We start from the raw sequence: 25,914 nt of genomic DNA on the forward strand, positions 1-25,914 counted from the left end.
CATGGTCATTCCAGGCATGAATCCAGTTTAGCTACACCACGGTCTGGAGAGGAAATGGAAGCCATCTTTTTCTTAGAACTGGGAAAGCGTGCTCACAAAAACCTACCCCAGTCTTTCCTTACTTCTTCTTCATGCTTCTGGTATTCCATCATCAGCCCAATATTGCACAAATCACTGGGAAGGAGGACAGGATTGTTACAACTGCAACTGGCTTAAACTTACTGTTTTGGGAGGAATAAATGCTCTATTGTGAGAACTAAAAGAAGCAGCATATGTTAAAGTCCTAGAATTTAGTAGGCACCTAGTACTATAGTTTTGGTGTAGACTATGTGAAAATATTTTGTATTTCTTTATATATTGTTACATTTATCCACATTCAACATGAACACTAACTAGATGAAGTTTCCCTTTTCCTAAAATATTCCCATGTTTTCTTTCTGTTCTTCCTGCATCTAGCTGAACATGTAGTTGATGAGGGAAAAATTAGAGTCTGTGTACTTTTTACATGGGCCTTATTTAAATTTCACGTACAACGCTGTCGTGGCGTACCGTGGATAGGCCATGCATGTTTGCAATTGTATTTGGTTTTAGACATGATGGCATTCTCATTCTTAAGGGGAGATACAAAGTCATTTGCAGCAATTTGAAAGGAAATTAGGTGCTTGTACAATATTAATATAATCATGTCTCTCCTGTTGTAATGCCAAAAAAGGTCCATAACCAGGAAATTGAAAGCATTCAGCCTGTTTTTAGCATTAATATGTTCGTTTTTCCATAGTAACTTGTGAGAGGACAGACAGCTTTGCCTTATCAACTAATTTTCTTTGACGTCACTGACAGTGCTATTCAAACAGTAATGTGTGCCTAATAACTACTTAGTTTTTACATTATTAATAGGGTTGGCTTTACTTTGGGAGAGTTATGTAACAGGCCAATTGACCTACAAATAGAGACCAGTGCCTATTTTCCATTTGCCAGATTAGCCTTTTTTTTTCTTTTTCTTGGCTTCGAGATATCTTTCTCTGTCCATTTCCACTACCCTCTGTGTCCCTCAGAGTTTTATCTCACCATTCCCCTGACATCATTTTTGATCTGTCCTTTATTGTGTATGTTAGGTGAGTTTCCAAATTTTAGATGACTTTTTAAAAAAATTTTATTTATTTATTTGAGAGAGAGAGCACAGCAGCGGGAGAAGGAGAAACCAGCTCCCCGCTGAGCAAGGAGCCTGATGTAGGGCTCAATCCCAGGAGTCTGGGACCATGACCTGAGCTGAAGGCAGACATTTAATTGACTGAGCCACCCAGACACACCCCCCACTATTTTTTTTTATTTTTAAGAGCTCAAAGCCTGAAAAGTTTGTAGTAACTCAGCATGACCCCTAGCTCATTGATGTTCAGATGTAGAGGGCTCCTAAGGGACCAGCAGCTCCAGGATGACCTGGAGATCCGGGAAGAACATACACTGTACCCACAGTCGCTTTATTTATTTATTTATTTAATTTTTTTTTTAAAGATTTTATTTATTTATTTGACAGAGAGAGATCACAAGTAGGCAGAGAGGCAGGCAGAGAGAGAGAGAGGAGGAAGCAGGCTCCCTACTGAGCAGAGAGCCCCATGCGGGACTCGATCCCAGGACCCTGAGATCATGACCTGAGCCGAAGGCAGTGGCTTGACCCACTGAGCCACCCAGGCGCCCTATTTATTTAATTTTTAAAGAAGATTTTATTTATTTATTTGACACACAGAGAGAGATCACAAGTAGGCAGAGCAGCAGGCAGAGAGAGAGGGGGGAAGTAGACTTCCTCCTGAGCAGAGAGCCCGATGAGGGGCTCAATCCCAGGACCTTAAGATCAAGACGTGAGCTGAAGGCAGAGACTTTAATCCACTGAGCCACCCAGGTGCCCTCACAGTTGCTTTATAAGCTAGCACCCTGGTAAATTGGTTGCATGTCTTGGCCTTGCTTTAATGACACACCCAGCAAACGAAAGATTGGATGAAGCTCTGTTATGGCCTAACCAGTTGAAATCCAGGAATGGTAGTATTCAGGATGTCGCTGTGGAGGTTCCTAATTGCAGCTAACAAGTACTCAGCACCTAAGGAGGGCAACCAAGGCTTGCTTTATGTAACTCAGAGGGTTGAGTGAGAAAGCTAGATGTTTGCCAAGCATTATGCTGAAAAAGAAGGAGAAAGTGGAAGAATAGGGCTGATTTCACTCAGTGAATTAAAGTGATCATTTCCAAGCCTGGCTGAACATCACAGTCGTTTGTGGAGTTTTTCAGCTATGTGGATGGAGTTCTTTGCCCCTGGAGATTCTGGTTTGGGAGATTCTGAGTCCATGTTATTGAATAGATTAACCACAATTGATAATATGCTTCTTCTTTTTTTAGTAAAGTTTAGGTTTTCTCCATATTTCGCTGTCACTCCCTTCCTCCTAAATCTTCACTGTTCTTCACGTCTTTAAAGATTAAGTTTAAAACCCGGTTCCCACTTTTATCTGCCCTTCAGAGTTTCCCCAGGGTATCTCCTCCCATCTTCCCAGCCTTCTTAGAATATGGGGTTTACATTTTAATTTGAGAGAATTGGCAGTGATTGGAAGGGTAAATTTAGATTGGTCACAAACATGTGAAAACAGTTCATTCTCAAGAGCAGTCGAATAAGTACATGTTAAAATTCCAAGCTAGGCTTTCTTGTTATCAATTGGCAAAGATGAAAAGAGATGAGGGTATTCTATTTCGGCATGAATGTGATGGAACGGTCTCTCTCCTACACTGCTCCTAGGAAAGTGAATTGGTGAGATCTTTGTGGAAAGCAATTTGGCATTATGCATCAAAAACCTTGACATACTTCATGTTCTTTAATCCAGTTATGTCGTTTGGAAACTATCCTGAAGAAACAGCAGATACAGAAACAAAGATGTGTTTGCAGCAGTGTTTATGACACTGAATTTTATGGTAACAAGAAATTGGAAGAAACCTAAATGTCCAACCGTTGGCGAAAATGTTAAACAAAGGGTAGCCTCCCCATCTGATGGACTATCACTCATTCAAAATTGTGGTGCTGGGGTTTGGTAATAAAAATATAGGTACCATAAAACTTACCATTTTAACTGTTTGAAGTCTAGTTCAATAGCATTAAGTACATTTTTTGCAACCATCGCCACTCTCCATCCACAATACTTCTCATCTTACAAAACTCGAACTCTATACCCATTAGACAACTTCCCATTTTCCCCTCTTCCCAGCCCCTGGCGACCAACATTCTACTTTCTTTCTCTATGAATTTGACTAGTCTAGGTATTTCATATAGGTAGAATCATATGGCATTTAAGGCTGATTAATACTCTATTTTATGTATACACTGTATTATATTTATCCATTCATCCATTGATGGACATCTGTCTTGTTGTCACCCTCTGGGCCGTTGTGAATAATGCTGCTATGAACACTGGTGTACAGATATCTGAGTTTTCTCCTTTCAGTTCTTTTGGGTATATACCCAGAAGAAAATAGTGGTTTAAAAAAAAATTTTTGATAGTAACACACATCATGCCATTCAATCAAAATTTTAAAGCAGATTATAAAGATAACATGATTCTCTTTTATTTTTTTGGAAAAAAAAAGTCTGTGAAGGGGAAAAGAACTGGAAGAAGATAGTTAGAATTTGGGGTTGTTTTATTTTCTTCCAACTTTTCTGTATAATAAGGATCATATACAAATAAGTAGTTTGAAATGAAGAGAAGGTCTCCCCGCCCTATTTAAATTGATGGAGTGATTTGGCACTAGTTTTCTTCTTACGCTGTCCTGCTTTGTCTGTGAGTTATTTTATGAGTGATAATTTAAGAAATATCCCTAGAGATGCAAAGCATCATGAAATTCTAATTTAATTACTTTTATGTCTCCCAGAAAGAATCACAGCTGTTATATCACAAAGCAAGAAAAATGACAGCTAAATAGAGAGAACTTGACTTGAGCTCAGTTTCCTCTTTGATGGAAAGTAGATGCTCTCTAGCTAGAAATAATCAACTCAAGAATATTTCCTTTATTCTTGACTTTGTTGAACATCTCAGTGCAGATGCAAAAAATGAGCTGTCTTTGTTCTAAAGACTTCGTCACTCACTTCATAATCAAGTACTTGCCTCTTTTAGAGCTAGTTTGCAATCAGGTGACAAATACAGTTGCTAATAATAAGGCAGCCTTGAACAAAAATCTCTTGCTTTGGAAGCTCAACTAAGAAGTTTGCATCTTTTCAATGTAATAATGAATTGAAGAGTGCAAAGTACTTACTTTTTCCAGTAAATATTTAGGATTAAAATGGGGAAAAAAATCAACAGTAGTGGACATATCTTCATTCAGTTACTCAAATGTAGTCACTAGAATCCTCTTAAGATGTGAATATCTAATTTCATCCTCGAGATTTATTTCATGAAGTCATCTTTAGTTTAGCTTACTCACCTCTGGTGATTTTATTTCTCTATAGAGAGGTTTACACTATTAATCATTGTTGATAGATTTCTTTATGTAAGGACTTACATTCACATTCATTTATCCTCTTGCCAGTTAAATGGTGAAGTTTTCAACAACATAAAACTTCTTTGGGGGAATTTTATGGGCACATTCAGCAGTATTGCTATATTATTCTTTTAAAAATATTAGTCTCTAGGGGTGCCTGGGTGGCTCAGTGGGTTAAAGCCTCTGCCTTCAGCTCAGGTCATGATCCCAAGGTGCTGGGATCTAGCCCCACATTGGGCTCTCTGCTCAGCAGGGAACCTGCTTCCTCCTCTTTCTCTGCCTGCTTCTCTGCCTACTTGTGATCTCTGTCTGTCAAATAAATAAATAAAATCTTTAAAAAAACATTAGTCTCTAATAAGATCAATCAAATATATTTTGTGACAAAATATATATAAAGAATATATCAATAGCTGTTTCTGTTGTATATGGAATATAAACTTTATCCTTGATGTAAAAGCAGTTCTTCCTGCTTTTATTTGTCATAATTTTTCCCGTTTCACCCAACTCCCTTTAACTAAAACACAAAAACAAAACAAAGCAAAAAAATCCAGAAAGTAATGAAAAAGGATTAAAATTTTTTTGAATATACACCAAAGGATAAAGCAGGGTGATACCAAGAGCTCAGCTTTGGAATTGAGCAGAATTGGGTCAAGTTCCTACTGTACCATTTGTAATGTGCATGACTTAATATGTCCAGTCTTTAGTGTCCTGATCAGTAATCTTGAGAGAATCCTCTCTGCCTTAAAGAACTGTCAGAATTAGAAATACTATGCTTGAAGCGTCTAATGCAATCCTTTGTACCTAGTAGGTGCTCAGTAATGAGAGGCAGCTGTTACTAGTGTGTCTGTTTGGTATTGTTACTATTTGGTATTAATTACAGCTTTCTTGGGTGGAGAACATCATCTGTGCTATGTCATACTATTGTTAGAAATATCCTATCCCTGTTCATAGGTAGGCGATCTGTCCCACCCATGACACCAGGTTTGGGTATATGTCTTGCTTGTTGCTCCTTATCAGCAGAAGCTGTGGTTGTGCCGTGTATATTTTTCCTTGGTCATTTTTCCTGGGGAAAATGACTCCTGCAGACTGAGTCCCAGAAGGAAAACAATGTGGAGCAAAGCTGAGCCACCTAATGTAGAAATGTGGCATGAACAGGCATTGCTAGTTCCTAGGATTTGCAGTTGTTTGATACTGTGACACACTTACCCTAAAATGACTGCTACATCACCTTCAGCTAAAATGGATGCTTTTGTTCTTTCAACATCTATATGTTAACATCTATATTTTAACATTATTTTAGCATCTTCATTTTAACAGTAATTTATCAAGTTTGAGTCTTAAAAAAAAAGCCAATTAAATAATAAAATATGTTTGGAAAATTAGCATCAAGGAAGTAGAGAATACAAATATGCACATCGTAAGGATCAACATGCTTGGTATAACTGACCTCCAAGTCAATAGGCATGAAAAAACAATCATATGCTACTTCTTCAGAAGAAACTGTGCACTCCCTAGGAATAAATTAAAGGAATGTCTTATAAAAGATACTCAGTAGACAACAGTGCAAGCTATATAAACAGTATCCTCAATATTTTATGAAACAGTGAATTTCAGCAACTTTAAAATGTAATCTGGTGAAGGGGATATGCAATGCATTAATTTAATGTGGTCAAAGGATGTAGCTTTCTGGGTGTATGGTTTTTATCAAAGTCAGATTTTAGACTACTGAAGAAAGTGAATAGATACTTGAGTCTTCTATGAACCACTGTATTTATCACTTGTCTCAGCTTGGTTCTTAGTAAGAAATGGATGCAGACTTTCTTCATTCAGCAAGTATTTCATATTCACCTGCAATGTGTCAGGCATCCTGATGATTTAGGCATTGGAGATTCAGTGGCCAACAGGACTGACAAGGTCCCTGCTCTCATGGAGTTTGCAGTCTGTTGGGGGAGACAGATGATAGAATAAAAAGTAATTTCAGATTGTTATAAATTCTATAACAGATATAGAATTACACAGTTTTCTTTTTTTCTCTCTTAAATCATGTTACTATGTGGTTTTCAAGAAAATTTTCCATTTTACCTAAGTTGCCATAGTTATTGGCATTAAGTTATTCTGAATATCATTTTACTTTTAGGGATTTTGTTCTTGGGGCATCTGGGTGGCTCAGTCAGTTAAGAGTCTGCCTTAGGCTCAGATCATGATCCTAGAGTCTTGGGATGGAACCTAGCATCTGGCTTCCTGCTCAGCAGGGAGTCGCCTTCTCCATCTGCCCCTCCCGCCTGCTCATGTTTGCACTCTGTCTCTCTCTCTCTCTCTGAAATAAATCTTTAGAATATAAAATTTAAAAATATTTTAAAACTTTATAAAAATATAATCTATTTTTAAGTAATCTCTGCACCCCGTGTCAGAGCTTGAACTCACAACCCCCAGATCAAGAGTCACATGCTCTCCCAACTAAGCCAGCTGGGCACCCCTCCTTTTCATTTCTTCTTAATACTAACAGGACCTGAACCAATGTCCTCCTTTTTGTTCCCAGTAGTGTAGCATAAGAGTAGCTTATATTCCCTCTCTCTCTCTCCTCTCTCTCTTGTTGTCTGATGAGTGGTTTGTCTTGGAGTTTATCATTTTATTAATCTCATACAGAATGAACTTTTGGCACTGCTGATTTTTTTATTACACTTTTTATTTCATTAATTTCTGCTCTTTCCTTTATTATATCTTTCCTTCTACTTTGGGGGTAATACATTGTAATAAGATGGGAGCTTATGGCATTGATTTTTCAACCCTGCTCTTTTTCCAACATATGCATTTAAAGGTATAAATTATTCTACATCCCAGAAATTTTGATATATTGAACTTTCAGTATTGTTCAGCTCAAATATCTTTTCATTATCAGCATGACTTGTCTGAAGTCATGACCCCTGGGTTATTCAGAAGAAGGTTGCTCAATGTCCAAACATATCTTTTTTCTTATTCTTTAGTTTAATTCTATTGCAATGAGAGAACACACTCTGCTTTATTTTAGTTTTTTTGAAATTTGTTGATAAGTGCCTTGTGACCCAGGAGATGGTGCACTGTTGTTGGACGTAGTGTTCCACATAAGTCCGTGAGATTACCTTGGTTAATCTTGTTGTTCTAATCTTCCATATCCTCATTAATATTTTTTGTCTGCTTGTTTGATCATCACTGAGAGAAGTGTTTTAAAATCTCGAGGTATGAATATAATTTTATCTAATTTTTAGTCCTATCAATTTTTGCTTTTATGAATCCATGTTAATTGGTAAGTTTAAGATTATAAATTTTTTCATTTCCTTTTATTTTTATGAAATGTCCCTCCTATGTCTTGTAATAACTTTTGCCTTAAAGTCTTTTATCTGATATTAATATATAATCACAACAAACTTCTTTCAGTTAATATTTGAGCAGTATGTCTTCTTGCATCATTTTACCTTCAAATTAACTGTGTCTTGTATTTAAGGTGTGTCTCTTAAATGTGTATAATTGAAATTGCCCTTTCCTTCCTTCTTCCCTCCCTCCCTCCCTTCCTTCCTTCCTTTGCGGGTGTTGTTCAGTCTAACTTGACAAAACTCTCTTATTTGTAGTGTTTGGGTCATTTATATTTGTTGTGATAACTGGTATTTGCAGTTATGTTTATCATCTTGCTATTTTTTTCTATTTGTTTCATTGTTCTATTTTCTTTTAGTCTTCCCTCCCCCCCCCATTTTCTATTAATTTAATATTATGTTTTATCTTCTATTAGCTCTTTACTAATACTTTTTATATTATTAGGTTAGTAGTTCCCTAGAGATTGCCATCTACATCCTTGACTTTTATAGTGTACCTTAAATTTGTACTTTACCACCTCCTGAACAAGGAAAGAAACGTAGGGGAGTTTAAATAATCAAGTTTTTGAAGGGTTAATATCTTTTATGTACAGTCACCTATTTACCCTTTCTGATGTTCTTTCTTTCTGCAGTTCAGTGTTTCAACTGGTATTATTTTTCTTTAGTCTGAAGAAGTACTTTTAGGTATTTTGTGTAGTGTGGATCTGTTGGCAATTAATCCTCGCAGGTTTTGCTTGCTTGAAAGCATCTTTCTTATACTTTTTCTTTTTTCCTTTTTTCACTCTAAAAATGTCATTGCATTATCTTTTGGCTTCCCTAATTTGTATTGCTAAATCTGTTTTATTTTTCCTTTATAGGAATGTATCTTTTTCACTCTGGCTCATTTTAGGATTTTTCTGTGTCTTTGGTTTTGGCATTTAGACTGTGATTATTTCATTTTATCCTAACTTGAAGTTTGCTGAGTTTCTTGAATCTGTGGGTTAATGTTTTCAACAGTTTGGTAGTATTTTTGGCCATTATGTCTTCAGATATTTCTTGTGTTCTGTATTCTCCCTTCTTTCTGGAGTAGCAATAATACATATGTTGGATAGCTTAACTGTGTCCCATATGTCTCATGCTTTTTTGTGTTTTCCCCCTCTTTTTTTCTGTCTGCTTCCATTTAGGTATGCTGTATTGACCTATTCATTTCACCAACTCTGTCCTTTGCTCTGTCTAGTCTATTAAAGCCATCCCAAGATTCCTTTTGATTCTTTTTTCTTAAGATTCCAACCCTCTTTTGAAATTGTTTATCTTTTTATTCCTTTGTCCATCTTTTTCTTGATTTTTATCATATTTGTAATAATTAGTTTAAACTCCTTGTTTATAAACTTCAGCATCTGAATTATCTCTAAGTCAACTACTCTTGTCTGTTTTTGCTCTTTTGTTTATTGGTCACATTTTTCTGGCTTTTTGCATGTCTCATAGTTATTATATCCCATATATTTTCTATTTAAGAATTTTTAAGACTGAAGATGGTTTACTTTCTCTCACAGGAAGTTCTTACTTTCCTTTTTAGCCAGATAGGATAAGAAGATGATTACTTCAAAGAATGCAATTCAGTTGGGGCACCTGGGTAACACAGTTAATTAAGCTAAGACTCTTGGTCTTAAGACTTTGGCTCAGGTCATGATCTCAGGGCCCTTAGATTGAGCCCACACAGGGTTCTGCATTCAGTATGGAGTCTGCTTATGATTCTTTCTCCCTTGGAGCGTTTGAGTGGTTCAGATGGTTACACCTCTGCCTTTGGCTCAAGTCATGATCTCAGAGTTCTGGGATGAAGCCTCACATCTGGCTCCCAGCTGCCCCAGTGGGAATTCTGCTTCTCCCTCTCCCTGTGCCTCTCTCCCTGCTTGTGTGCTCTGTCTCTCTGTCAAATGAATAAATAAAATATTTTTTTTTTTAAAAAAAGATTCCTTCTCCCTTGCCTTCTGCCCCTCTCACCCCTCCTCAAATAAATAAAGAAGTCTTTATGGAAAAATGCAATTGAATTGAGTTGGTCTGGGTTTCAGTTTTGGTTGACCCAGTCTATCTTGATTTTGTCTCAGCTTTTGATTGAGAGCCAAACAGATCTCTATCTCCTTATCCCTGAGTGCTGTGAGTGATTTCATGTCTACCCTTTGAAGTTTTGAGTTTAACTCTTTGTTCTTTCACATCATACAGCTCTAAAATTTGGCAATTTTTTTAGGGAGGAGACTGTCATATCTTTGTTGCCAGCTCCTCTTGCTAGTGGCACTTTACTTCTAAGTCCTGCCAGACTTGAGGAAATTTCACTCTGCCATCCCAGCCCTGCCTCATCTCCCAGCTGCCTATACAACCCAGCATTCAAAAAATGCCCCGTGGAGAGGTTCCTCCAGGTTTCATTCCCTCATGCCAACCCATGCAACTATCAGGAAATCCACTAGCTTCTCTTTTCCCTGGAAGAGTTTCAAATAGGAAGTTCCTCTGCCTATGCCAAGCCCAACCCTCATCTTATGATCAGAATGAGCAAATGCCCCTGTAGAAGACAAAGCAATTCAGCTCATCTTGCAAGGGCACTTTCCCTCTCTGAAGCTTTATTTGAATGATGTTTTTAATTGTTGTTGCCATAGATCTCCAGTGTCTATAAAAATATATTTTTGAGTATGTATCCTTTTCCACATAGTTGTTACAGCAGAAGTGATGGCTTCTAGCTAGACTACTACATCTACTTTGAACCTTAAGTTTTCCCCCAGGCATTAAATAGTCTTCTATAATTTAAATGGTATATATCTTTCAAACATTTAGAATACATTTTATTACCTATTAAACTTTATAATATTGGAAATTTAGAGTAGTTTTTCAACTCACAACAAATATCCTTATAACTGAATTTTTTATTACATATTTAATGCTTTTCCTTAGGAAAAATTCATTGATGTATAATTATTGTGTCAACAGGTATGCTTAATTTTTTAGAATTTTACAATTTTGGTATATACTGACAAATTTTAGGCAAGAAATACTATACTAATTTACTTTGACAGTGTGTGAGAATTTTTAATTCCTATGGGTGGTATATTAATAATATATGACAGGGTTTTATTTCTCTTGTAACACAGCCTACATGCTATCTTAATCTCCAGGAGAATCCAGAAAATGTTAAAACTTTCTCCTAAGTACTAAAGTCATTCTCATGGAATGCAATGAATCCTAGAAAAACAAATTATTAATTTTATTGGCATTCATATTTTGGTTAAAAACATATAAAAATATATATATGTATACTATATATTGTAACATTCAAACACATGTAAGCCAAACTTTTCATTTTGGTTGATTTTGGCACATAGGAAGTCCTTAGTCAATTTTTATTGATTGGTTTGGGCATGTCTTGTTTTTTTTTTTTTTTTTAAGATTGTATTTATTTATCTGACAGATCACAAGTAGGCAGAGAGGCAGACAGAGAGAGGAGGGGAAGCAGGCTCCCTGCTGAGCAGAGAGCCCAATGTGGGGCTCGATGTGGGGCTTGATGTGGGGCTCGATCCCAGGACCCCGGGATCATGGGCATGTCTTGTTTTTTGCATTTAAACTTTAATATCTTTAAGAGAAATTTCATGTTCTTTGGTTTTAGGAAAAAGGAAAGAATTTATTTGTTGGAAAATATTGCATATCTTGATATGAATTGAGAGAAAATAGAATATACAACTTCCTTCTTCTTCTGTGCTCTTTGTAGTGGGATATTCTACTTGTCTCTGAACAAACACAAAAACTTCTGAGACTTAAATGAGTCTAAGATTTAAAAATCATGTCTTTCCTTTATATGACTAGTTTTAAATATCAGCAGTCTGGGTGCATGTTTTTTCCATCTTAGAACTGGGAAACACCTGTACTTCTAGAGAGGTAAAAATGCCTTTTGATCACCAGCAGTGGTGTACTTGGAAATTTTCTGTTCTTCCTCCCATGTTGTAATTATTTAAGCCAACTAGTTAAGATTAATACTTGCTTGACTTTTGTTTCCATTCAGAGATACTTATTCTATTTAAAAAGTAAGACCTGGGATGCCTGGGTGACTCAAGTAGGTTAAGCATCTGACTCTTGGTTTTGACACAGGTCATGAAGTCATGAGTAGTGAGATGAGGCGCTGTGTCAGGCTCTGCGCTCCGCATGGAGTCTGCTTGAGGTTCTCTCTCTTGCCCCTCTCCCCACTCACACATATGCACATGGTCTCTCAAATAAATAAATAAATCTTAAAAAAATAAAAACCTATTGTGAATTAAAAGTGACTGTTGTGCATTAAAAAAAGAAAAAGACCCTTAAACAGGTCACATAATCCTTAATATCCAGAAAAATGTACTTTTTCTTTCCTTTTGAAGCTTAACTTGTCATTTTAAGTTATGGAAAATTTCAAGCATGTATAAAAGCCAAGAAGAGTATACTATAATGCGTACAGCTGTGTCTGTCACCACTTTTGCTATTCCTATCTTTTAACAGTTAATAATTTAAGTGGGAATGTCTTTATCTTGGAATTGTAGTGTTTTTTTTTTCTGTATAACTTTTTTTTTGTATCATCAAATCATCATTCATTCAGTATGTAGCCCTTAAATTTTGCTTAATTTGATTTTTTAAAGTAAAGATTTCATTCTTCATGTTTGTGTCAAGCAATTTCTAGCAGTCACCAGGGTGTTTATTTTCATTTTTTTTCTTCATGCTCCAAAATGTGATAATATTGAATATTGTTGCCTGTTGAGCAATTCGATGTAAGGAAATCCTTGGACAGAATCTAAAGTATCACCTTGAAAATACAAGGATATGCAAACACTAAGTCTTGTCAGATGTCGAAGTGTTTTTCAAAGGTTGATATTTAGTTTCATGCATATTCAGAAAAGTGTTCTTATCCTCTTTGAGCCAGCATTAGCATGCACAGCCACAGTCTCTGTTTTTCTTAATGTCTTAGTGCAATTGACATTCTTTACTTCATTTCTGCATCACTCTTGTGAAACTCACTGTTTCAGTGTTTACCTAGATGGTCTCCTCTTTGCTTTGTATATTTTTCAGGCTTTTAAAAACCACTTTGAAAAATAGGTACAGGGCTTTTATGGTTTTTTTTAAATTTTTTATTTTTTATAAACATGTATTTTTATCCCCAGGGGTACAGGGCTTTTATGTTTTAATTACCACTGCTTACACATGTGAACGAACACAAGCGCACAAACACACTCTCTCACATTTCTGGTAGATTGTTGAAAAGAGGGCACGGATTGCATGGAGCACTGGGTGTGGTGAAAAAATAATGAATACTGTTTTTCTGAAAATAAATAAATAGAAAAAAATTTAAAAAAAACTAATACCACTAACAAAAATTAGGTAGTTATTAGGTGATTATATTGCTATGATAATTGCAGGAACATGTATCCAGAATTTCAGTACTATTTCTTTGAAAGGACGCAAGATGCAAAATGCACTGTGAAAGATAAAGTCAGAATTCAGTCAAAAAATGAATAAATAAATAAATAAATAAATAAAGTAAAAAAAAGAAAAGAAAAGAGGATTTTTTAAAAAGACAAAGGCTACTATGGTAAAGGTAAGTTAAGCAAGGGAATGCAGTGGAGGGAGGGCAAAGAAAAGCAGAGTTACTTAAGCATTAAATCCTAATAACACAGCACGCTACATTCTGGGGTGAAGGCCAGTGGAATATTTTTGCTTGCTCAGGCATCAGGGTTATGCAAACAGAAGCTGTTGCACACCCAGAGTTTCATGATTGAGGAAGTAAACTTGTACATTTGTTTGTTTTTTTGGTTTTTTTTTTAATTAGGTTCAAAAAGGCGTTTGAATCTGAGCCATCGTTACAGTCGGGAATTAATTATGCGGTCCTTCTCCTGGCAGCTGGGCATCAGTTTGAATCTTCCTTTGAGCTCCGGAAAGTTGGTAATTGCTGCTTGATATTTTACATGGAAGTCAAGAAACTGGAGCCAACTTGGTACAAAAAAAGAGAATCATTGACAGATAGACCCTTTGCTTTTTAGTTCTATAGGTTTTCTGTTACGGTATCTCCTTGTTTAGTGTTTCATATTATTGCACAGAATCCTGATATTGGGATGTAATTTGGTTTTTCATTTATTTTGCCTGTTTCTAAAAACACCTTGGTTAATATTTATTGTTCCAGCACAAACTAATATTGAAAATATGGGCTCTGCATTCAGCCTCAACTCCCAAATAAGGTAATATTTGGAACATCAGAAACATTTCCTGTTTTAGATTTAGAGGATGAGGAGGAGGAGGAAAAAAGGAGAAGTAGGAGAAGATGAAGAAAAGATCTCTGATATTTTCTATTTCTGATTCTCTTACATACCTTCAAGCACTGTGATTTCAGTGGTATTGGAGGTGAGCCTTCGAAAGCCCCCAAAACAGTAGGTCAAGCAGATGGCAGTCTTGGCAGTGATGAGTCTTCTGAGACACCATCTCTGAATTGTAGCCTTTGATAGAATGTGCTTTTATCCCTTTTATCTGTGGACATTATCTGATCTGCTCACCCCTCTTTGGAATTTGAAGATAGACTGCATCTTAGTGAATAAACTTTGTGGCTTTTTGTTTTCTGTTTTTGTTTTTTGCTTTTAGCTTTAATAACATTTTTTAAAGTTTTGCATATTGGAAAACTGTCTATGGTAGTGAGATTTTGCCGTCTTTCAGAGAATCTTTCCAACACTTTTGGAGTCATTACTACAGACCTAGAACTATTATGCCATATTTTTCATAAAGGAAAAAAAGCGATCTTAGTGAATCTATAAATTGTAGAAGAACCTTTTCCTTCTGTTAAGATTTTTAACTGGAGACTGTTTCTGTTTAATTTTTCTTCCAGAAAAATGAGTCCTAGACTTTTTTTTTTTTTACATCATTTGGGAAGGGCTTATAAATGTGTAATGTTCTGGGAAATCCTTTACAGCAAAGTTTGAGTATTAAATAATTTTTGAAAGGACCCCAACTAAAAGAATGATAAAATACTGGTTGCTGCTGGATTTCACTGTTATTTAATGCACAGAGCTTTATTTGAAATAATTTTTTCAGTTGGTAAATGAAATCAGAGAAAATACATGGCAACTTGTACTCAGGACCAGTGAAAAAAAATTTGTATCTGAGTTTGATTTTCAAACTCTACATAAGCCAAAATTCTTCAAGTACTAGTGAGCTAAAAATAATTTGTACTGCTATATTCTTGAACTTAAGGTCAAATTTTATTAAGGCCTCCAGATCATTATAGGAATTGACACTGATTTGCATGTGTTGATGGAACAGTAACACAGTGGCTTGAAAATGTACCTCCTCTGAATTGTCATTTTTAAGTTAAGTACAGATTAAAATGATCAGCACTCAGCTAAGAGAGTAGATCTCATTGCAAAAAAGAAATGATAATTATGTGATGTGATGAAAGTATTAGCTAACACCATGGTGGTAACCATTTTACAGTATGTAAGTGTATCAAAGAAACACATTTTATACCTTAAACTTTCAAGATGTTATAATTAAATGTATACTACAATAAAGCTGAGGGAAAAGAATGGTCAGCACTCTGAGATTTGAGGCACTATGAATAATACAACTTTGTAAGAAAATGTACCTTACTTTTTTTTTCCAAAAAGAACTCATTCATAATATATGTTAAGCAAGCATTTGGAAACATATAAGTTGAATTTTAAATTTTGGAAAATGAAAAAACATACACAGACTGAAAATGTGACTTTTTAGGTTTCTGAAACACTGTGACATGCACTCCAAATTATATGTCCTTTATAACTAAAATGCAATTAAAACTCACTACTTTAGATTCTACTCTATAATAAATTATGCTCATCATCATAGGCTGACCTTAAGTTCATTTTTTATGGCAAAATAGAATTAAAATGATTTACAAGGAAAAGCAGATTAAATAAATTAACTAATGTAATATTAGTTAATAGTATATAATAAAAAGATTAATAAATAACACATTTTCCATGTTTTATTTATTTTTTTAAGATTTATTTTATTTATTTATTTGACAGAGAGATCACAAGTAGGCAGAGAGGCAGGCAGAGAGAGAGAAGGAAGCAGGCTCTCGGCCAAGCAGTGAGCCCGACACAGGGCTCGATCCCAACAACCTGGGATCATGACCCCTGCAGATGCTTAACCCACTGAGCCACCCAGGCATCCCACATTTTGCATATTTTAAAGATATACTTTTAAAAAGTATTTCAAATTTCAAATTTCCCAGTAATTGTATCTTCTTCTATTCTTTCTCTTGGCCCCCTGCAAATGTACAAATTAGCTTGAACTGTGAGTTCCCTTTAGTAATCAGACTTTTTAAAAAATAAGATCCCTTCTTCAGGAGCATTTTGAAATTATGATTTATTTATAAAAAGTAAGCAATTAAAAATTAAGATACCAAAAGATAACCACTAAATTGAAGCATCTAAACATACCATCTTAAGTTTAAGACCTCTATGGTAACACCTGATTCTTAGTTCTCCTTGCCTACGCCCAAAGACTCTCAATTCTAGTTGTGTGAGTATCTGAGATTAAGATTCTTTCATGATCTATGTTTCACTCCCAGTTTTTGGAAAAGCATTAATGTTTAGACTACTTAAAACACAGAACCACATCTTACATGTTCTTCCTCTTTTCAGCTTCACAAGACTTAAAATTAATATTCAGATGTTAGCCTAATAACAGATGATTTTCCCATCTTCTGGGGACTTTTTCAACTATGAGACATTTTATGGGAGAGAGTCAGAATTATAGGTTTGGGTCCCCAACAATAATGATGGTGTAATGAAAGAACATTTTGCTTGGGATTGAGACAAACCACTATTTGAATCTCATTTTCAGGGAGCAATAAAAATGAAATCTGTATTACTGAATATGAAAGTCCATGATTCTATAAAGATAATTTTAAAAAGGAAATCAAAAGAAAAACAAAATCCATCACCAACTACAGAAAAAATCATTTGTCCTGTATGGAGGTGACCAATTGCTCAGATACTTGGAAATTATAGGGAAGAAATTCGGTACCTTCCCTTCTTTTTCAAGAGCTATTATAGCTTGTCTAGTTAATAAGGTAGACCCTCTTCTTAAAGTATGCTTCATACTAAATGTATTATTCCAAAAGAGAACATATCTTCAAGAGAATTCTAGTTAATGAAGTAGAACCATAAGGCTCACAATGATAGTGATGTTGAAATAATGATTCTGGCAAGGGTCATCAATCAGAACTAATATCATTAAGTGAAAATGTTAATTTCTTTAAATTTCATTTTACCATATTTACCTGATACCAAAGCTCCCTCACAGGTTGCTTGTTAGTTGCAAAGGACAAATGTACCTGCACAGTCCATTCTATATATGCCCTCCAGAGATCTGGCCCTCAGTGATCCAGTCAGCATCCCTAACAGTGAGATGGCCCAGTCGTGCCTCTTCCTGCGATGAACAGGGGGTAAAGCAACATCTCCAGTAAAACAGTCTCGCCAAAAATGTTTAACCCAAATTGTAAGCTCTAATGTCCAGCTGATAGGAATTGCAGTGGATATAAAAATAAGTCAAACAACACAAACATGTGACACATTCATGCCAAGGTGAAAGCTAAATGTCACCCTTTTAATACGAACTTCCGGCATGCAAGAGTAAGTAAACCTGAAATTTTCTTTTAAAATTTTACTGTAATTTTCTGATCATACATTTTCATAGCCCCTATTTAAATGTTTGACGTGATTTGCTACTAGAGCAATCCTTGGTTCATTTCCTGCAAGCATGACACATAAAAATAGCTCATTTTCAGATGAAGTTAGTAGAAATACCCATTTTTACTATCTCATTTTCCCTCTACACTTTCTTCTTTCCCTTGTATTTGTTGGATTTTTTTTTAATTATTATACTCAAATAGGAGCTCATGGATGTTGTTGCATACCTGGGTATGATTTTTTCATCTTACGAAATTTTTAGGAACAAAGCCATTCTCTTTCTAACTTATCACAAAATGTGAAGGATTCCCAAATGGACTTTTCTTGAAATGCTCAGGGCCTAAATGTATTATATCATAAAAAGTAGCATTAAGTTTTTAAGGCTTATTTTGTTTTGTTAAAGTATAATTTTCCAAAAATTTTTACAGTCTCAGGAAATATAAAATATTACACCTGGAAAGATTTTTGGGGTAGCTCAGCTGACTGAGTATCTGACTCTTAATTTTGGCTCAGGTCATATCTCAGGGTTGTGAGATCGAGCCCCCCCATGGGGCTCCACACTTAGATGGGAGTCTGCTTGGTATTCTCTCTCTCCCTCTGCCCCACCCTCTGTGCTCTCTCTCTCTCTGTCTAAAAAATAACATAAATCTTTTTAAAATATTTTTTATGTAACTCTGTTAATATGGAAAACAGTAAGGATATATGTAGTTCAAAGTGCGTTTTAGAAGCTGAGGTATTCATAGACAATTTAACAAACGTTTCTGAATGGAAAAAAAGCAGAACTAGTTCAGGCCCATAGGTCATAAATCTTAGGGATTATCTGTTTTACTAGACAGAAAATATTTGAATCTCTACTAAACCAAAACATGCAAGTTAACAAGTAAACTTCTCTAAGTCTGAGATCTTTAATGAATAGTAAACAGTGAAATTAACTTGTTACACTTTACGTAGACAGTCCTTAAGTGTGGCCTGATGCCCCTGTGAAGTATTGAGATGACATGGCCCATCTATTTTACCTTGGCCTCAAATCTCAGATAATTTTCCTGATTCTTTAATGTTGTAAAAGCTAGAGGCACTTAACAATTCTACAAGGATATATTCTCTTTAAGCAAACAAAGGATTACAAATGCAAAAATAAGACAGGGCAGAGTAGAGACAAAAATTTATAATGAAATGCAAAACACCGGGAAGAATCAAAACCATCTTGAAGAATGAAATTGGGAGGATTTACATTCCCTAACTTTCAAGTCTCATTATAAAGCAACAGTAATCAAACAGTACTGTCAGTTTCCTTATTTCCTTAACTTTAAAGTGTCTAATTATTCTTGCATAATTGTAGCATTTTACTCTTGCAAAATATATATACTATATACTTTTATACTGCAAATGAGGGATAGATCGTGTTGCATGTTTCCATTTCAAGCAACTAAAGAATTCATGATATTATAAGGGAAGCAAGGTGCTTTCATAACAAGATATTACCACCTTTTGATTTATGCATATGAAATGCAAGCATACATCAAAATTCAGGAATGATGGACACCAAAGTGGCATTTATCTTTGGATCTTCAAAATAAAGGGAATTTTTTTTTCCACAATGAACGTAAGCCACTGTTATAATTCAAACTTAAAGCTATTTGAATCTAAAAGGAGGAATGAAAACTTAATTTTGTTTTTTAATGAAAAGTCTGCTCTGCCTTGGTGCTGTGTGTTTGTAACATTATGCTTCCTGATGATCTTCTAGGGGTGAAGCTGAGTAGCCTCCTTGGCAAAAAAGGAAACTTAGAAAAACTTCAGAGCTACTGGGAAGTTGGATTTTTTCTGGGTGCCAGTGTCCTGGCCAATGACCACATGAGAGTCATCCAAGCATCTGAAAAGCTTTTTAAACTGAAGACACCAGCATGGTAATAGTAAACTCTTAGGTGTTTGAGCAAATACTTTTAATAAACAACACTGATCACTTATTTCCAAATTGTTATATTTGTTGAACTGACAATTAGATGATTTTGTTTGCTTACAGAATGAAATGCAGAATTTAGAGGGAAAACTGTGTTTATAAATGTGTTGCGTCTAGGTTCTGATGATTTTGGATGCAGGTGATGTTCTCTGGCCTTCGGCTTAGCCTTGTCATGACACTGACCCACCACGAGCCCAGGTTGGCCAGTGGTCCCCACAGGAAGCCAAATTTGACACCTGTGCATTGATTCGGTATTTTGACAATTTTCCATGTCAGCCTCCCACGTTTCTGCCCCAAACACACACCCTTTGCTCTCTTTATGGCCCTGTCTCAGTTCCGGGGTTCTTATTCTTGATTTTCACTTCTCTTGCTTAAGGCTTATTCGTGCCATTGAATGTTTCATCTATGTGTGTTTTTCTAATTTAATCTTGTTCTTGGAGTGCCCCCAAGTCTCATCCTTCTGTCTGTGGTAATTGAAGAGATGAAAGCACTTAGGAGTGCCTTTAGGACTATTTTGGAAAACAATGCTGATTTTATTATGCATCCCAGGTAATGATTACTAGCTGTAAAGGCTTTAAAAGGTTTACCATGGTATCAAGAAAGGCTCAGGTTGGCTCAGAGCCTGCGCTACTGACTTGTTTTCATCAGACAAACTACTTCAGGACATGCTTCCCCAAGTAGGTTCCCATGGCTCCCCATAGAATTTCCTCACATTCAGGTCTTCTCATTGGCAAACCCTCCCCAGTGTCACACCCATAGGGATCCTTCTAAAATTCATGTCTGACCCTGACCCTTCCCCCTTGCCACAGAAATCCTTACCACATTAAAGGAGTTTAACGGCTCTTCACTGTCTAGGGTATAAAGTCCACCTTCTTGGCTTAGGGAACAATGTTTGTCTTTAGTCACTCCAGACTCAGATCATGTCACATGCCCCCAATTACGTGGCTCTCTAGTCACACAGAACGGGCCAGACTGTGGCTTCATGCACACACTGCACGTGCCTCTTCTGGCCTTCTTCCCCACCTGTGGACACTCCTAGATCACCTCCACACGCAAACCAGACCCTGACCTAAAACCCTTTCCTGCCTGCATCCAGATAGAAGCATGCATGTGATTAGTTCATCTTATGAAATCTGCTTTTCTATTTCTCTCATTTTTAAATCATATTTCTCTAGAGAGTGACTAGTCTTATCTCTGCATAGTTGTAGCCCGATTGAGATGTAGGTCGCTTTGCTGTGTACCTTTCACATTTCTATCTCGTCAGCAGTCTGTGCTACATAGGGACAAAGCTGTGCTCCCCGTCGGGTGTCTACAGTCGGTGTTTGACAAGGAATGAAATAAATGAATCAGTCAATGCGTGTGTTGCATGCAGCCTCTTTTGTCTTTGCTTTACAATGATCATCATGATGGTATAGAAGGGGATGGAAAGAGCTCTGGTTTGAGGTGTCCCAGCTTCTGTTGACAACAGAGAGAACATTATTTTATGCAATAGTAATAACAACCGCAAAACCTTGCCTTAAGTTCCCATTCACTTACTGTTAATTTCCATGTTTATAGTTTACAACCCAGTATCTCATATAATTATCATGCTTCCTCATTTTTTCTTAGCTTTTTCCTTTGAGGCACCATCTGTCTTGTTAGGTTGGAGGATATTTGTATAACATATAAGCTAAGTTGCTTCACAGCAAAATAATGATCTCTTATGAACGGTCTATTTAGGGAAGCATATTTTAAAACAAGTGTGTTAACCACTCCCTTGAAGAGGATAGGCATTATTTTAAAAGGCATGTTTTCAGTTGATGTACCATCCAGCCCAAGCAATTTGAGCTCTATACCCCTCAACAGACTCATCTTTAAAATGGGGATAAAACAGCTTACTTTATTGGGACACCTGGGTGGCTCAGTCAGTTAAGCAGCCGACTCTGGATTTCAGCTCAAGTTGTGGTCTCAGGGCACTAACTTGGAGCCCGGCATCCAGCTCTGCACTCAGTATAGGGTCTGCTTGCCTCTCCCCCTACCCCTCCCACTCAGGCTCTCTCTCTTTTCTCTCTCAAATAAGCAAATCTTTTTTCTTTTTATTAAAGCCCACTTTATTGAATTTCTGTAAGATTTAAATGAGAGAATGTGTATGAAAGTGCATGACATGTCACAAATAGTGAATAATGTTTGGTGAAATCTGGATGCGTAAATACTAAAATCATATTTAGATCTGCCTGTTATGTGTCTTATATCTTTTCATTTTTAGGTACCTCAAGTCGATTGTAGAGACAATTTTGATATATAAGCATTTTGTGAAACTAACTACAGAGCAGCCTGTGGCCAAGCAGGAGCTCGTGGACTTCTGGATGGACTTCTTGGTCGAGGCCACAAAGACCAATGTTACTGTCGTTAGGTTTCCAGTGAGTACTCTTCATTTAGCTTAACTTTAGCTGCACTTCTCGTTTGCTTCTTTTATTTAAAGAACATTTTTGCACGTGATTCTAACAGTACAAGTGTTACTTTTTTTTAAAATAACTTCTCAAACTCGGGGACGTGAGATACATTTTTATGTTTTTGCCGTGGAATTTGGTGATTTCTTTCGATAAGTTGTGAAGCATGCTTTCCAAGAAGAGATTGTCTCTTGCTTAGCCTCAGTCAGTCAACACATCACTTCAGACCAGAGCCAAGGTTGCTGTTAATTCCTACAACAGTTGTGTGAACATTGTCTTCAGTGTTGACACCATTACTGTGGTGAGAAGTCTTGTTACTCACCTCGGTCATTATTCCCTCTCTACTGCTCATTACCCACATAGGTCAGAGTTAGATGGAGTGTCCTCAGTTCCCAGTCACATTTTACAATCCTTTAGATCGTGAGAAATGATGACTCATAAGTTCCGATTTGCTGCGCACGTTGGCTAGATATAGATACAGATATATGTATAGTAGACACACACACACTTTCAAAAATACATTGCTCATCTTCTCAGCTGGTGCCTTTCCCATCCTGATCATTCTCAGAATACCGCCCAAAGCAGTATACACTTTAGCATCCAATTCAAGAGCCACTGACAAGTCACTGTGTGCCCTCAGCTCTTCCCACGTCCAAGTGATGCCATCAGTCTCTCTGTGTGAGCTCTCGGGTCCAATCCTCCATACTCAGGTGGTGACAACCCTCAGTCCTTTTTCTAAGATCTTGTTCCCTAATTCTTGTTTATAGGATCATCTGTTTCATTTAATTAAATCCATTGCTGGCATTAACAGGCGTTCTTTACTCTCCCTTCCCAATGAAGCCTTCAGCTCAGCAGGATCTTCAGCTGAAAAGCCTTTCAAACTAAAAACACTTTGTTTTCCAGCCTAGAGAATGTGTAGCCTAGGAAAATACTTGTCTCCCAGTGAGCTGGCAGCGTGCCCGCAGCTGGGGCTCTGATGGGAGCAAATGCCGTGAAAGAAGACAGCGCAGAACTGTCTGTATTGAGTTGACTGTTGACTTGATCGACTAGAAAATTGGCGATGAAAGGAAACCACTCCTCTTAGCTATTCTGAGCTCATTTAAATTAGTTTAGTATGAATTTGTCTGTCATACTATGAATGTCAAAAAATAAAACCAGCAGATATTAAGAAGTTAGGAGAATATAGGAATATACTCCAGATAAGAGAGGCTTTCTTAAGCAAGAAAGGGACCTGTAAGCCCTAAAGGCAAATATTGACCAATTTGAGTCATTAAAAATCCTAATTTTTGTTCAATAAAGAGCATCACGGACATGGCAAGTTCTAGAGAGGGAGAAGGTATTTAATACGAATGCAGCAAAGTTATCGATTTGCCTCATCGGCAAAAAGAAAAAAAACAACTACTATTTGGTAAGAAAAAAAATGGGCAAATCATATGAAAAGATAACTAACCTCATTAGGTAGTCAAAACATGCAAATTAAAATTAGACATCATTGTAACTGTGCCATTTTGCACACATGTGCATAAATCTGTAGTATTGGTTCCCTGAAGTAGAATTGATTGAGATTGCCATGTTGCCCTCCATAGGGACTGTATCAGTTGGCATCCTCACTGGCAACATTCGAGACTTACCACTTTCCTAAAGTCTCTCCCCAAAAAGTATGTTTATCATATTTGTTCTTTAGCTAAACTTACAGATGAAAAAATGGTAAATTGGGATCATTTTAATTAGTATTTCTCTGATTATGTGTGGGGTTGTGCATATGATTGTGTTTGTGTTTAAAAGACCACTTGGTGATTAAAAAAATAATAATAATTTGTTGCCTACATTTAAAAAATAAGAGTTAGATCATCAGTGCTGGCTATAAAGGGTATTGGTATTGGTATAAATAACTATAAAATTTGAATAGATATATATAAAATACTGTTTCTAGACATTAAATAGCGATTATCACAGGGTTGTGATCCGTGGGCAGGGAGGCACTTGAGGTGAGTGCCGCCTCACCTACTTTTTTTTCCCTTAAGGCCTTTTTCTGGCTGCCACACCAGGAAGTGGAGCCCCAGCAGGGTGCGGCTCTCTCTCTGGGCAGAGCAGGCTGGAGGAGTGTTTGGGACTCTAAGACAGGTGGAATATGAGAAGCAGGGTGTTGGAGAAGGGGGAGTCTTAAAGAGTGAATCCCAAAATTCTGCCTGGGAATTTCCCTTGAACCACAGAGCAACTCCTAGACAGTGTGAGCAAGGGGTAAGCACAGCATGAATAAACACGACAAACTACTGGTTCCAGTATTTGACCAAAATTGGGTTTTAGATGAAACCTATGTGGCTTATGTAAACCTTATCAAGGTAAATCCCCTTGCTAGTTAGAAGATCAGGACCAGAAGTGGTAGAGAGCATTCTCTGGAAGGTTGAGAGCTGAGCAGATATCCCATAACTTAAACAATTCAGGAGGAGTAAGATGTTGGACTTTGGGTCTAGCCAGAATGATGAGATCTTGATGAATACCCCAGAGATTTAGAGGAGACAGAGAAAATCCATACCCTAGGAGTAAAGGCAAAAATAAAAGACCCATCCTAACAAAGCTGTGATACAACTAAGCCTCCATAGAATGAAGTTGATGCATTAAAAGTTTGACTGCTAGCTAGGGGGCGGGGGTAGGGAAACCTCTGGAAAGATGCAGTTCAGAGCCTCTGCATTGGGTCAGACACAATCAAAGATTACTGGACATTCTAAGAAGCAGAAAAAAAAAGTGACCGACAACAAAGAGCTTAAAGAGCCCTTAGAGGCGGGCCCAGAAGTGATTCACATATTGAAGTTACCTGATGAGAACTTCAACTAACTGTAATTACCATGTTAAAGAAGACAGAGGAAAAGATAGACAATATACATGAAAAGATAGAGTATTTCAACTGAAAATAAAGTTTGTTTAAAAAGTCAGATGAAAAATAAGGAGAGTTCACATAAAAATCTAGATTTTCATCTATTGGAAAATTAAAGGGACCGGCAGTTGGACTGCCTTTTTCAGAAGCAACAACCTACTAAGTCACCTATCTGTATGCTGCCATTCTAGACATTGATTACAGTCCCACCCTTCTTGCTTCACTCATCTGCCTTTCTCACTGGGCCCGCTTCCTGCATTTGGGGAGCAATTTGCTCCCCGTGTTCTACTGCATAGAGAAAGGCAGGTGTCTAGTACCTGTGGTGCCATGTCAGTCACTAACCCATTGCATCCTCAGAGTGCATCCTTAGCTCATACTTACAAAGGCCACAGTAGGTCTTGATTGGGGATGATAACATTTTCCTTCTTTTAAAGTAGATCTGGTTAAAACCAAGATTACTTATATTAGAAAATATTTTATTTGATTGCTTCTATTTATTTCACTACCATATCCATTCTCATTCCTCAAAGAAATAACAGTGACACTGGGTAAAAGAAGACAGACCAAAGTTTCTTTGCAAAATGGTTTAAATAGTACCCTCACTTATTATTATTATTTGGGTTTAGTTCCATTGATTCTTTTTTCTCACCTCTCTTCTCTGTGTATTTTCTTTCCTTCCTACGTTGAAAAGTTAGGGGACCATCAACCACTCACCCCAGGTGAGGTGAGAGGAAGTGGAGTGTGATGTTTCTGCGGACTCTTGTAGAAGCTGAGACATGTAACTATTTAATTTCTACCCTGTATAGTTTATAGGTCTTATTGCCCTCCTTCCTACTTCAGATACAAGGTATTAGATGTTCATTTTTTTGAAATTTTTAGCCATCGATTTTAATGTTACCAGTAGAAAAGTTTAGAAACTAAAAGCAAGACTGTTCATACTTTCAAGTGAGTTTTGTCAAATTACCTCCTCTTCCACCCCCTTCTCTCGGTCTTTCTGTGACCTCTGTAATGTATGCGATGAATTCCTCCCATTTTTGTTCAGCTCAAAGGGCTGAACAAAGGTTAATGATAATTACAACCAATCTTGACATAAGA

At 36.7% G+C, this 25,914-nt stretch overlaps 1 protein-coding gene across 1 annotated transcript in view; it reads left to right on the forward strand.

The window, feature by feature from the left end:
- MAP3K5 (mitogen-activated protein kinase kinase kinase 5) overlaps positions 1-25,914 on the forward strand; it is a 198,182-nt gene that overhangs the window by 90,544 nt on the left and 81,724 nt on the right. Inside the window, exons 8-10 of the mRNA XM_082731758.1 lie at positions 13,664-13,776; positions 19,303-19,462; positions 21,761-21,914. Of these exons, the coding sequence (XP_082587884.1) occupies positions 13,664-13,776; positions 19,303-19,462; positions 21,761-21,914 (427 nt within the window). The remainder of the gene's footprint in view (positions 1-13,663; positions 13,777-19,302; positions 19,463-21,760; positions 21,915-25,914) is intronic.

Source organism: Mustela nivalis (genome assembly GCF_964662115.1).
Source record: "Mustela nivalis genome assembly, chromosome: 5".
Taxonomy (NCBI): domain Eukaryota; kingdom Metazoa; phylum Chordata; class Mammalia; order Carnivora; family Mustelidae; genus Mustela; species Mustela nivalis.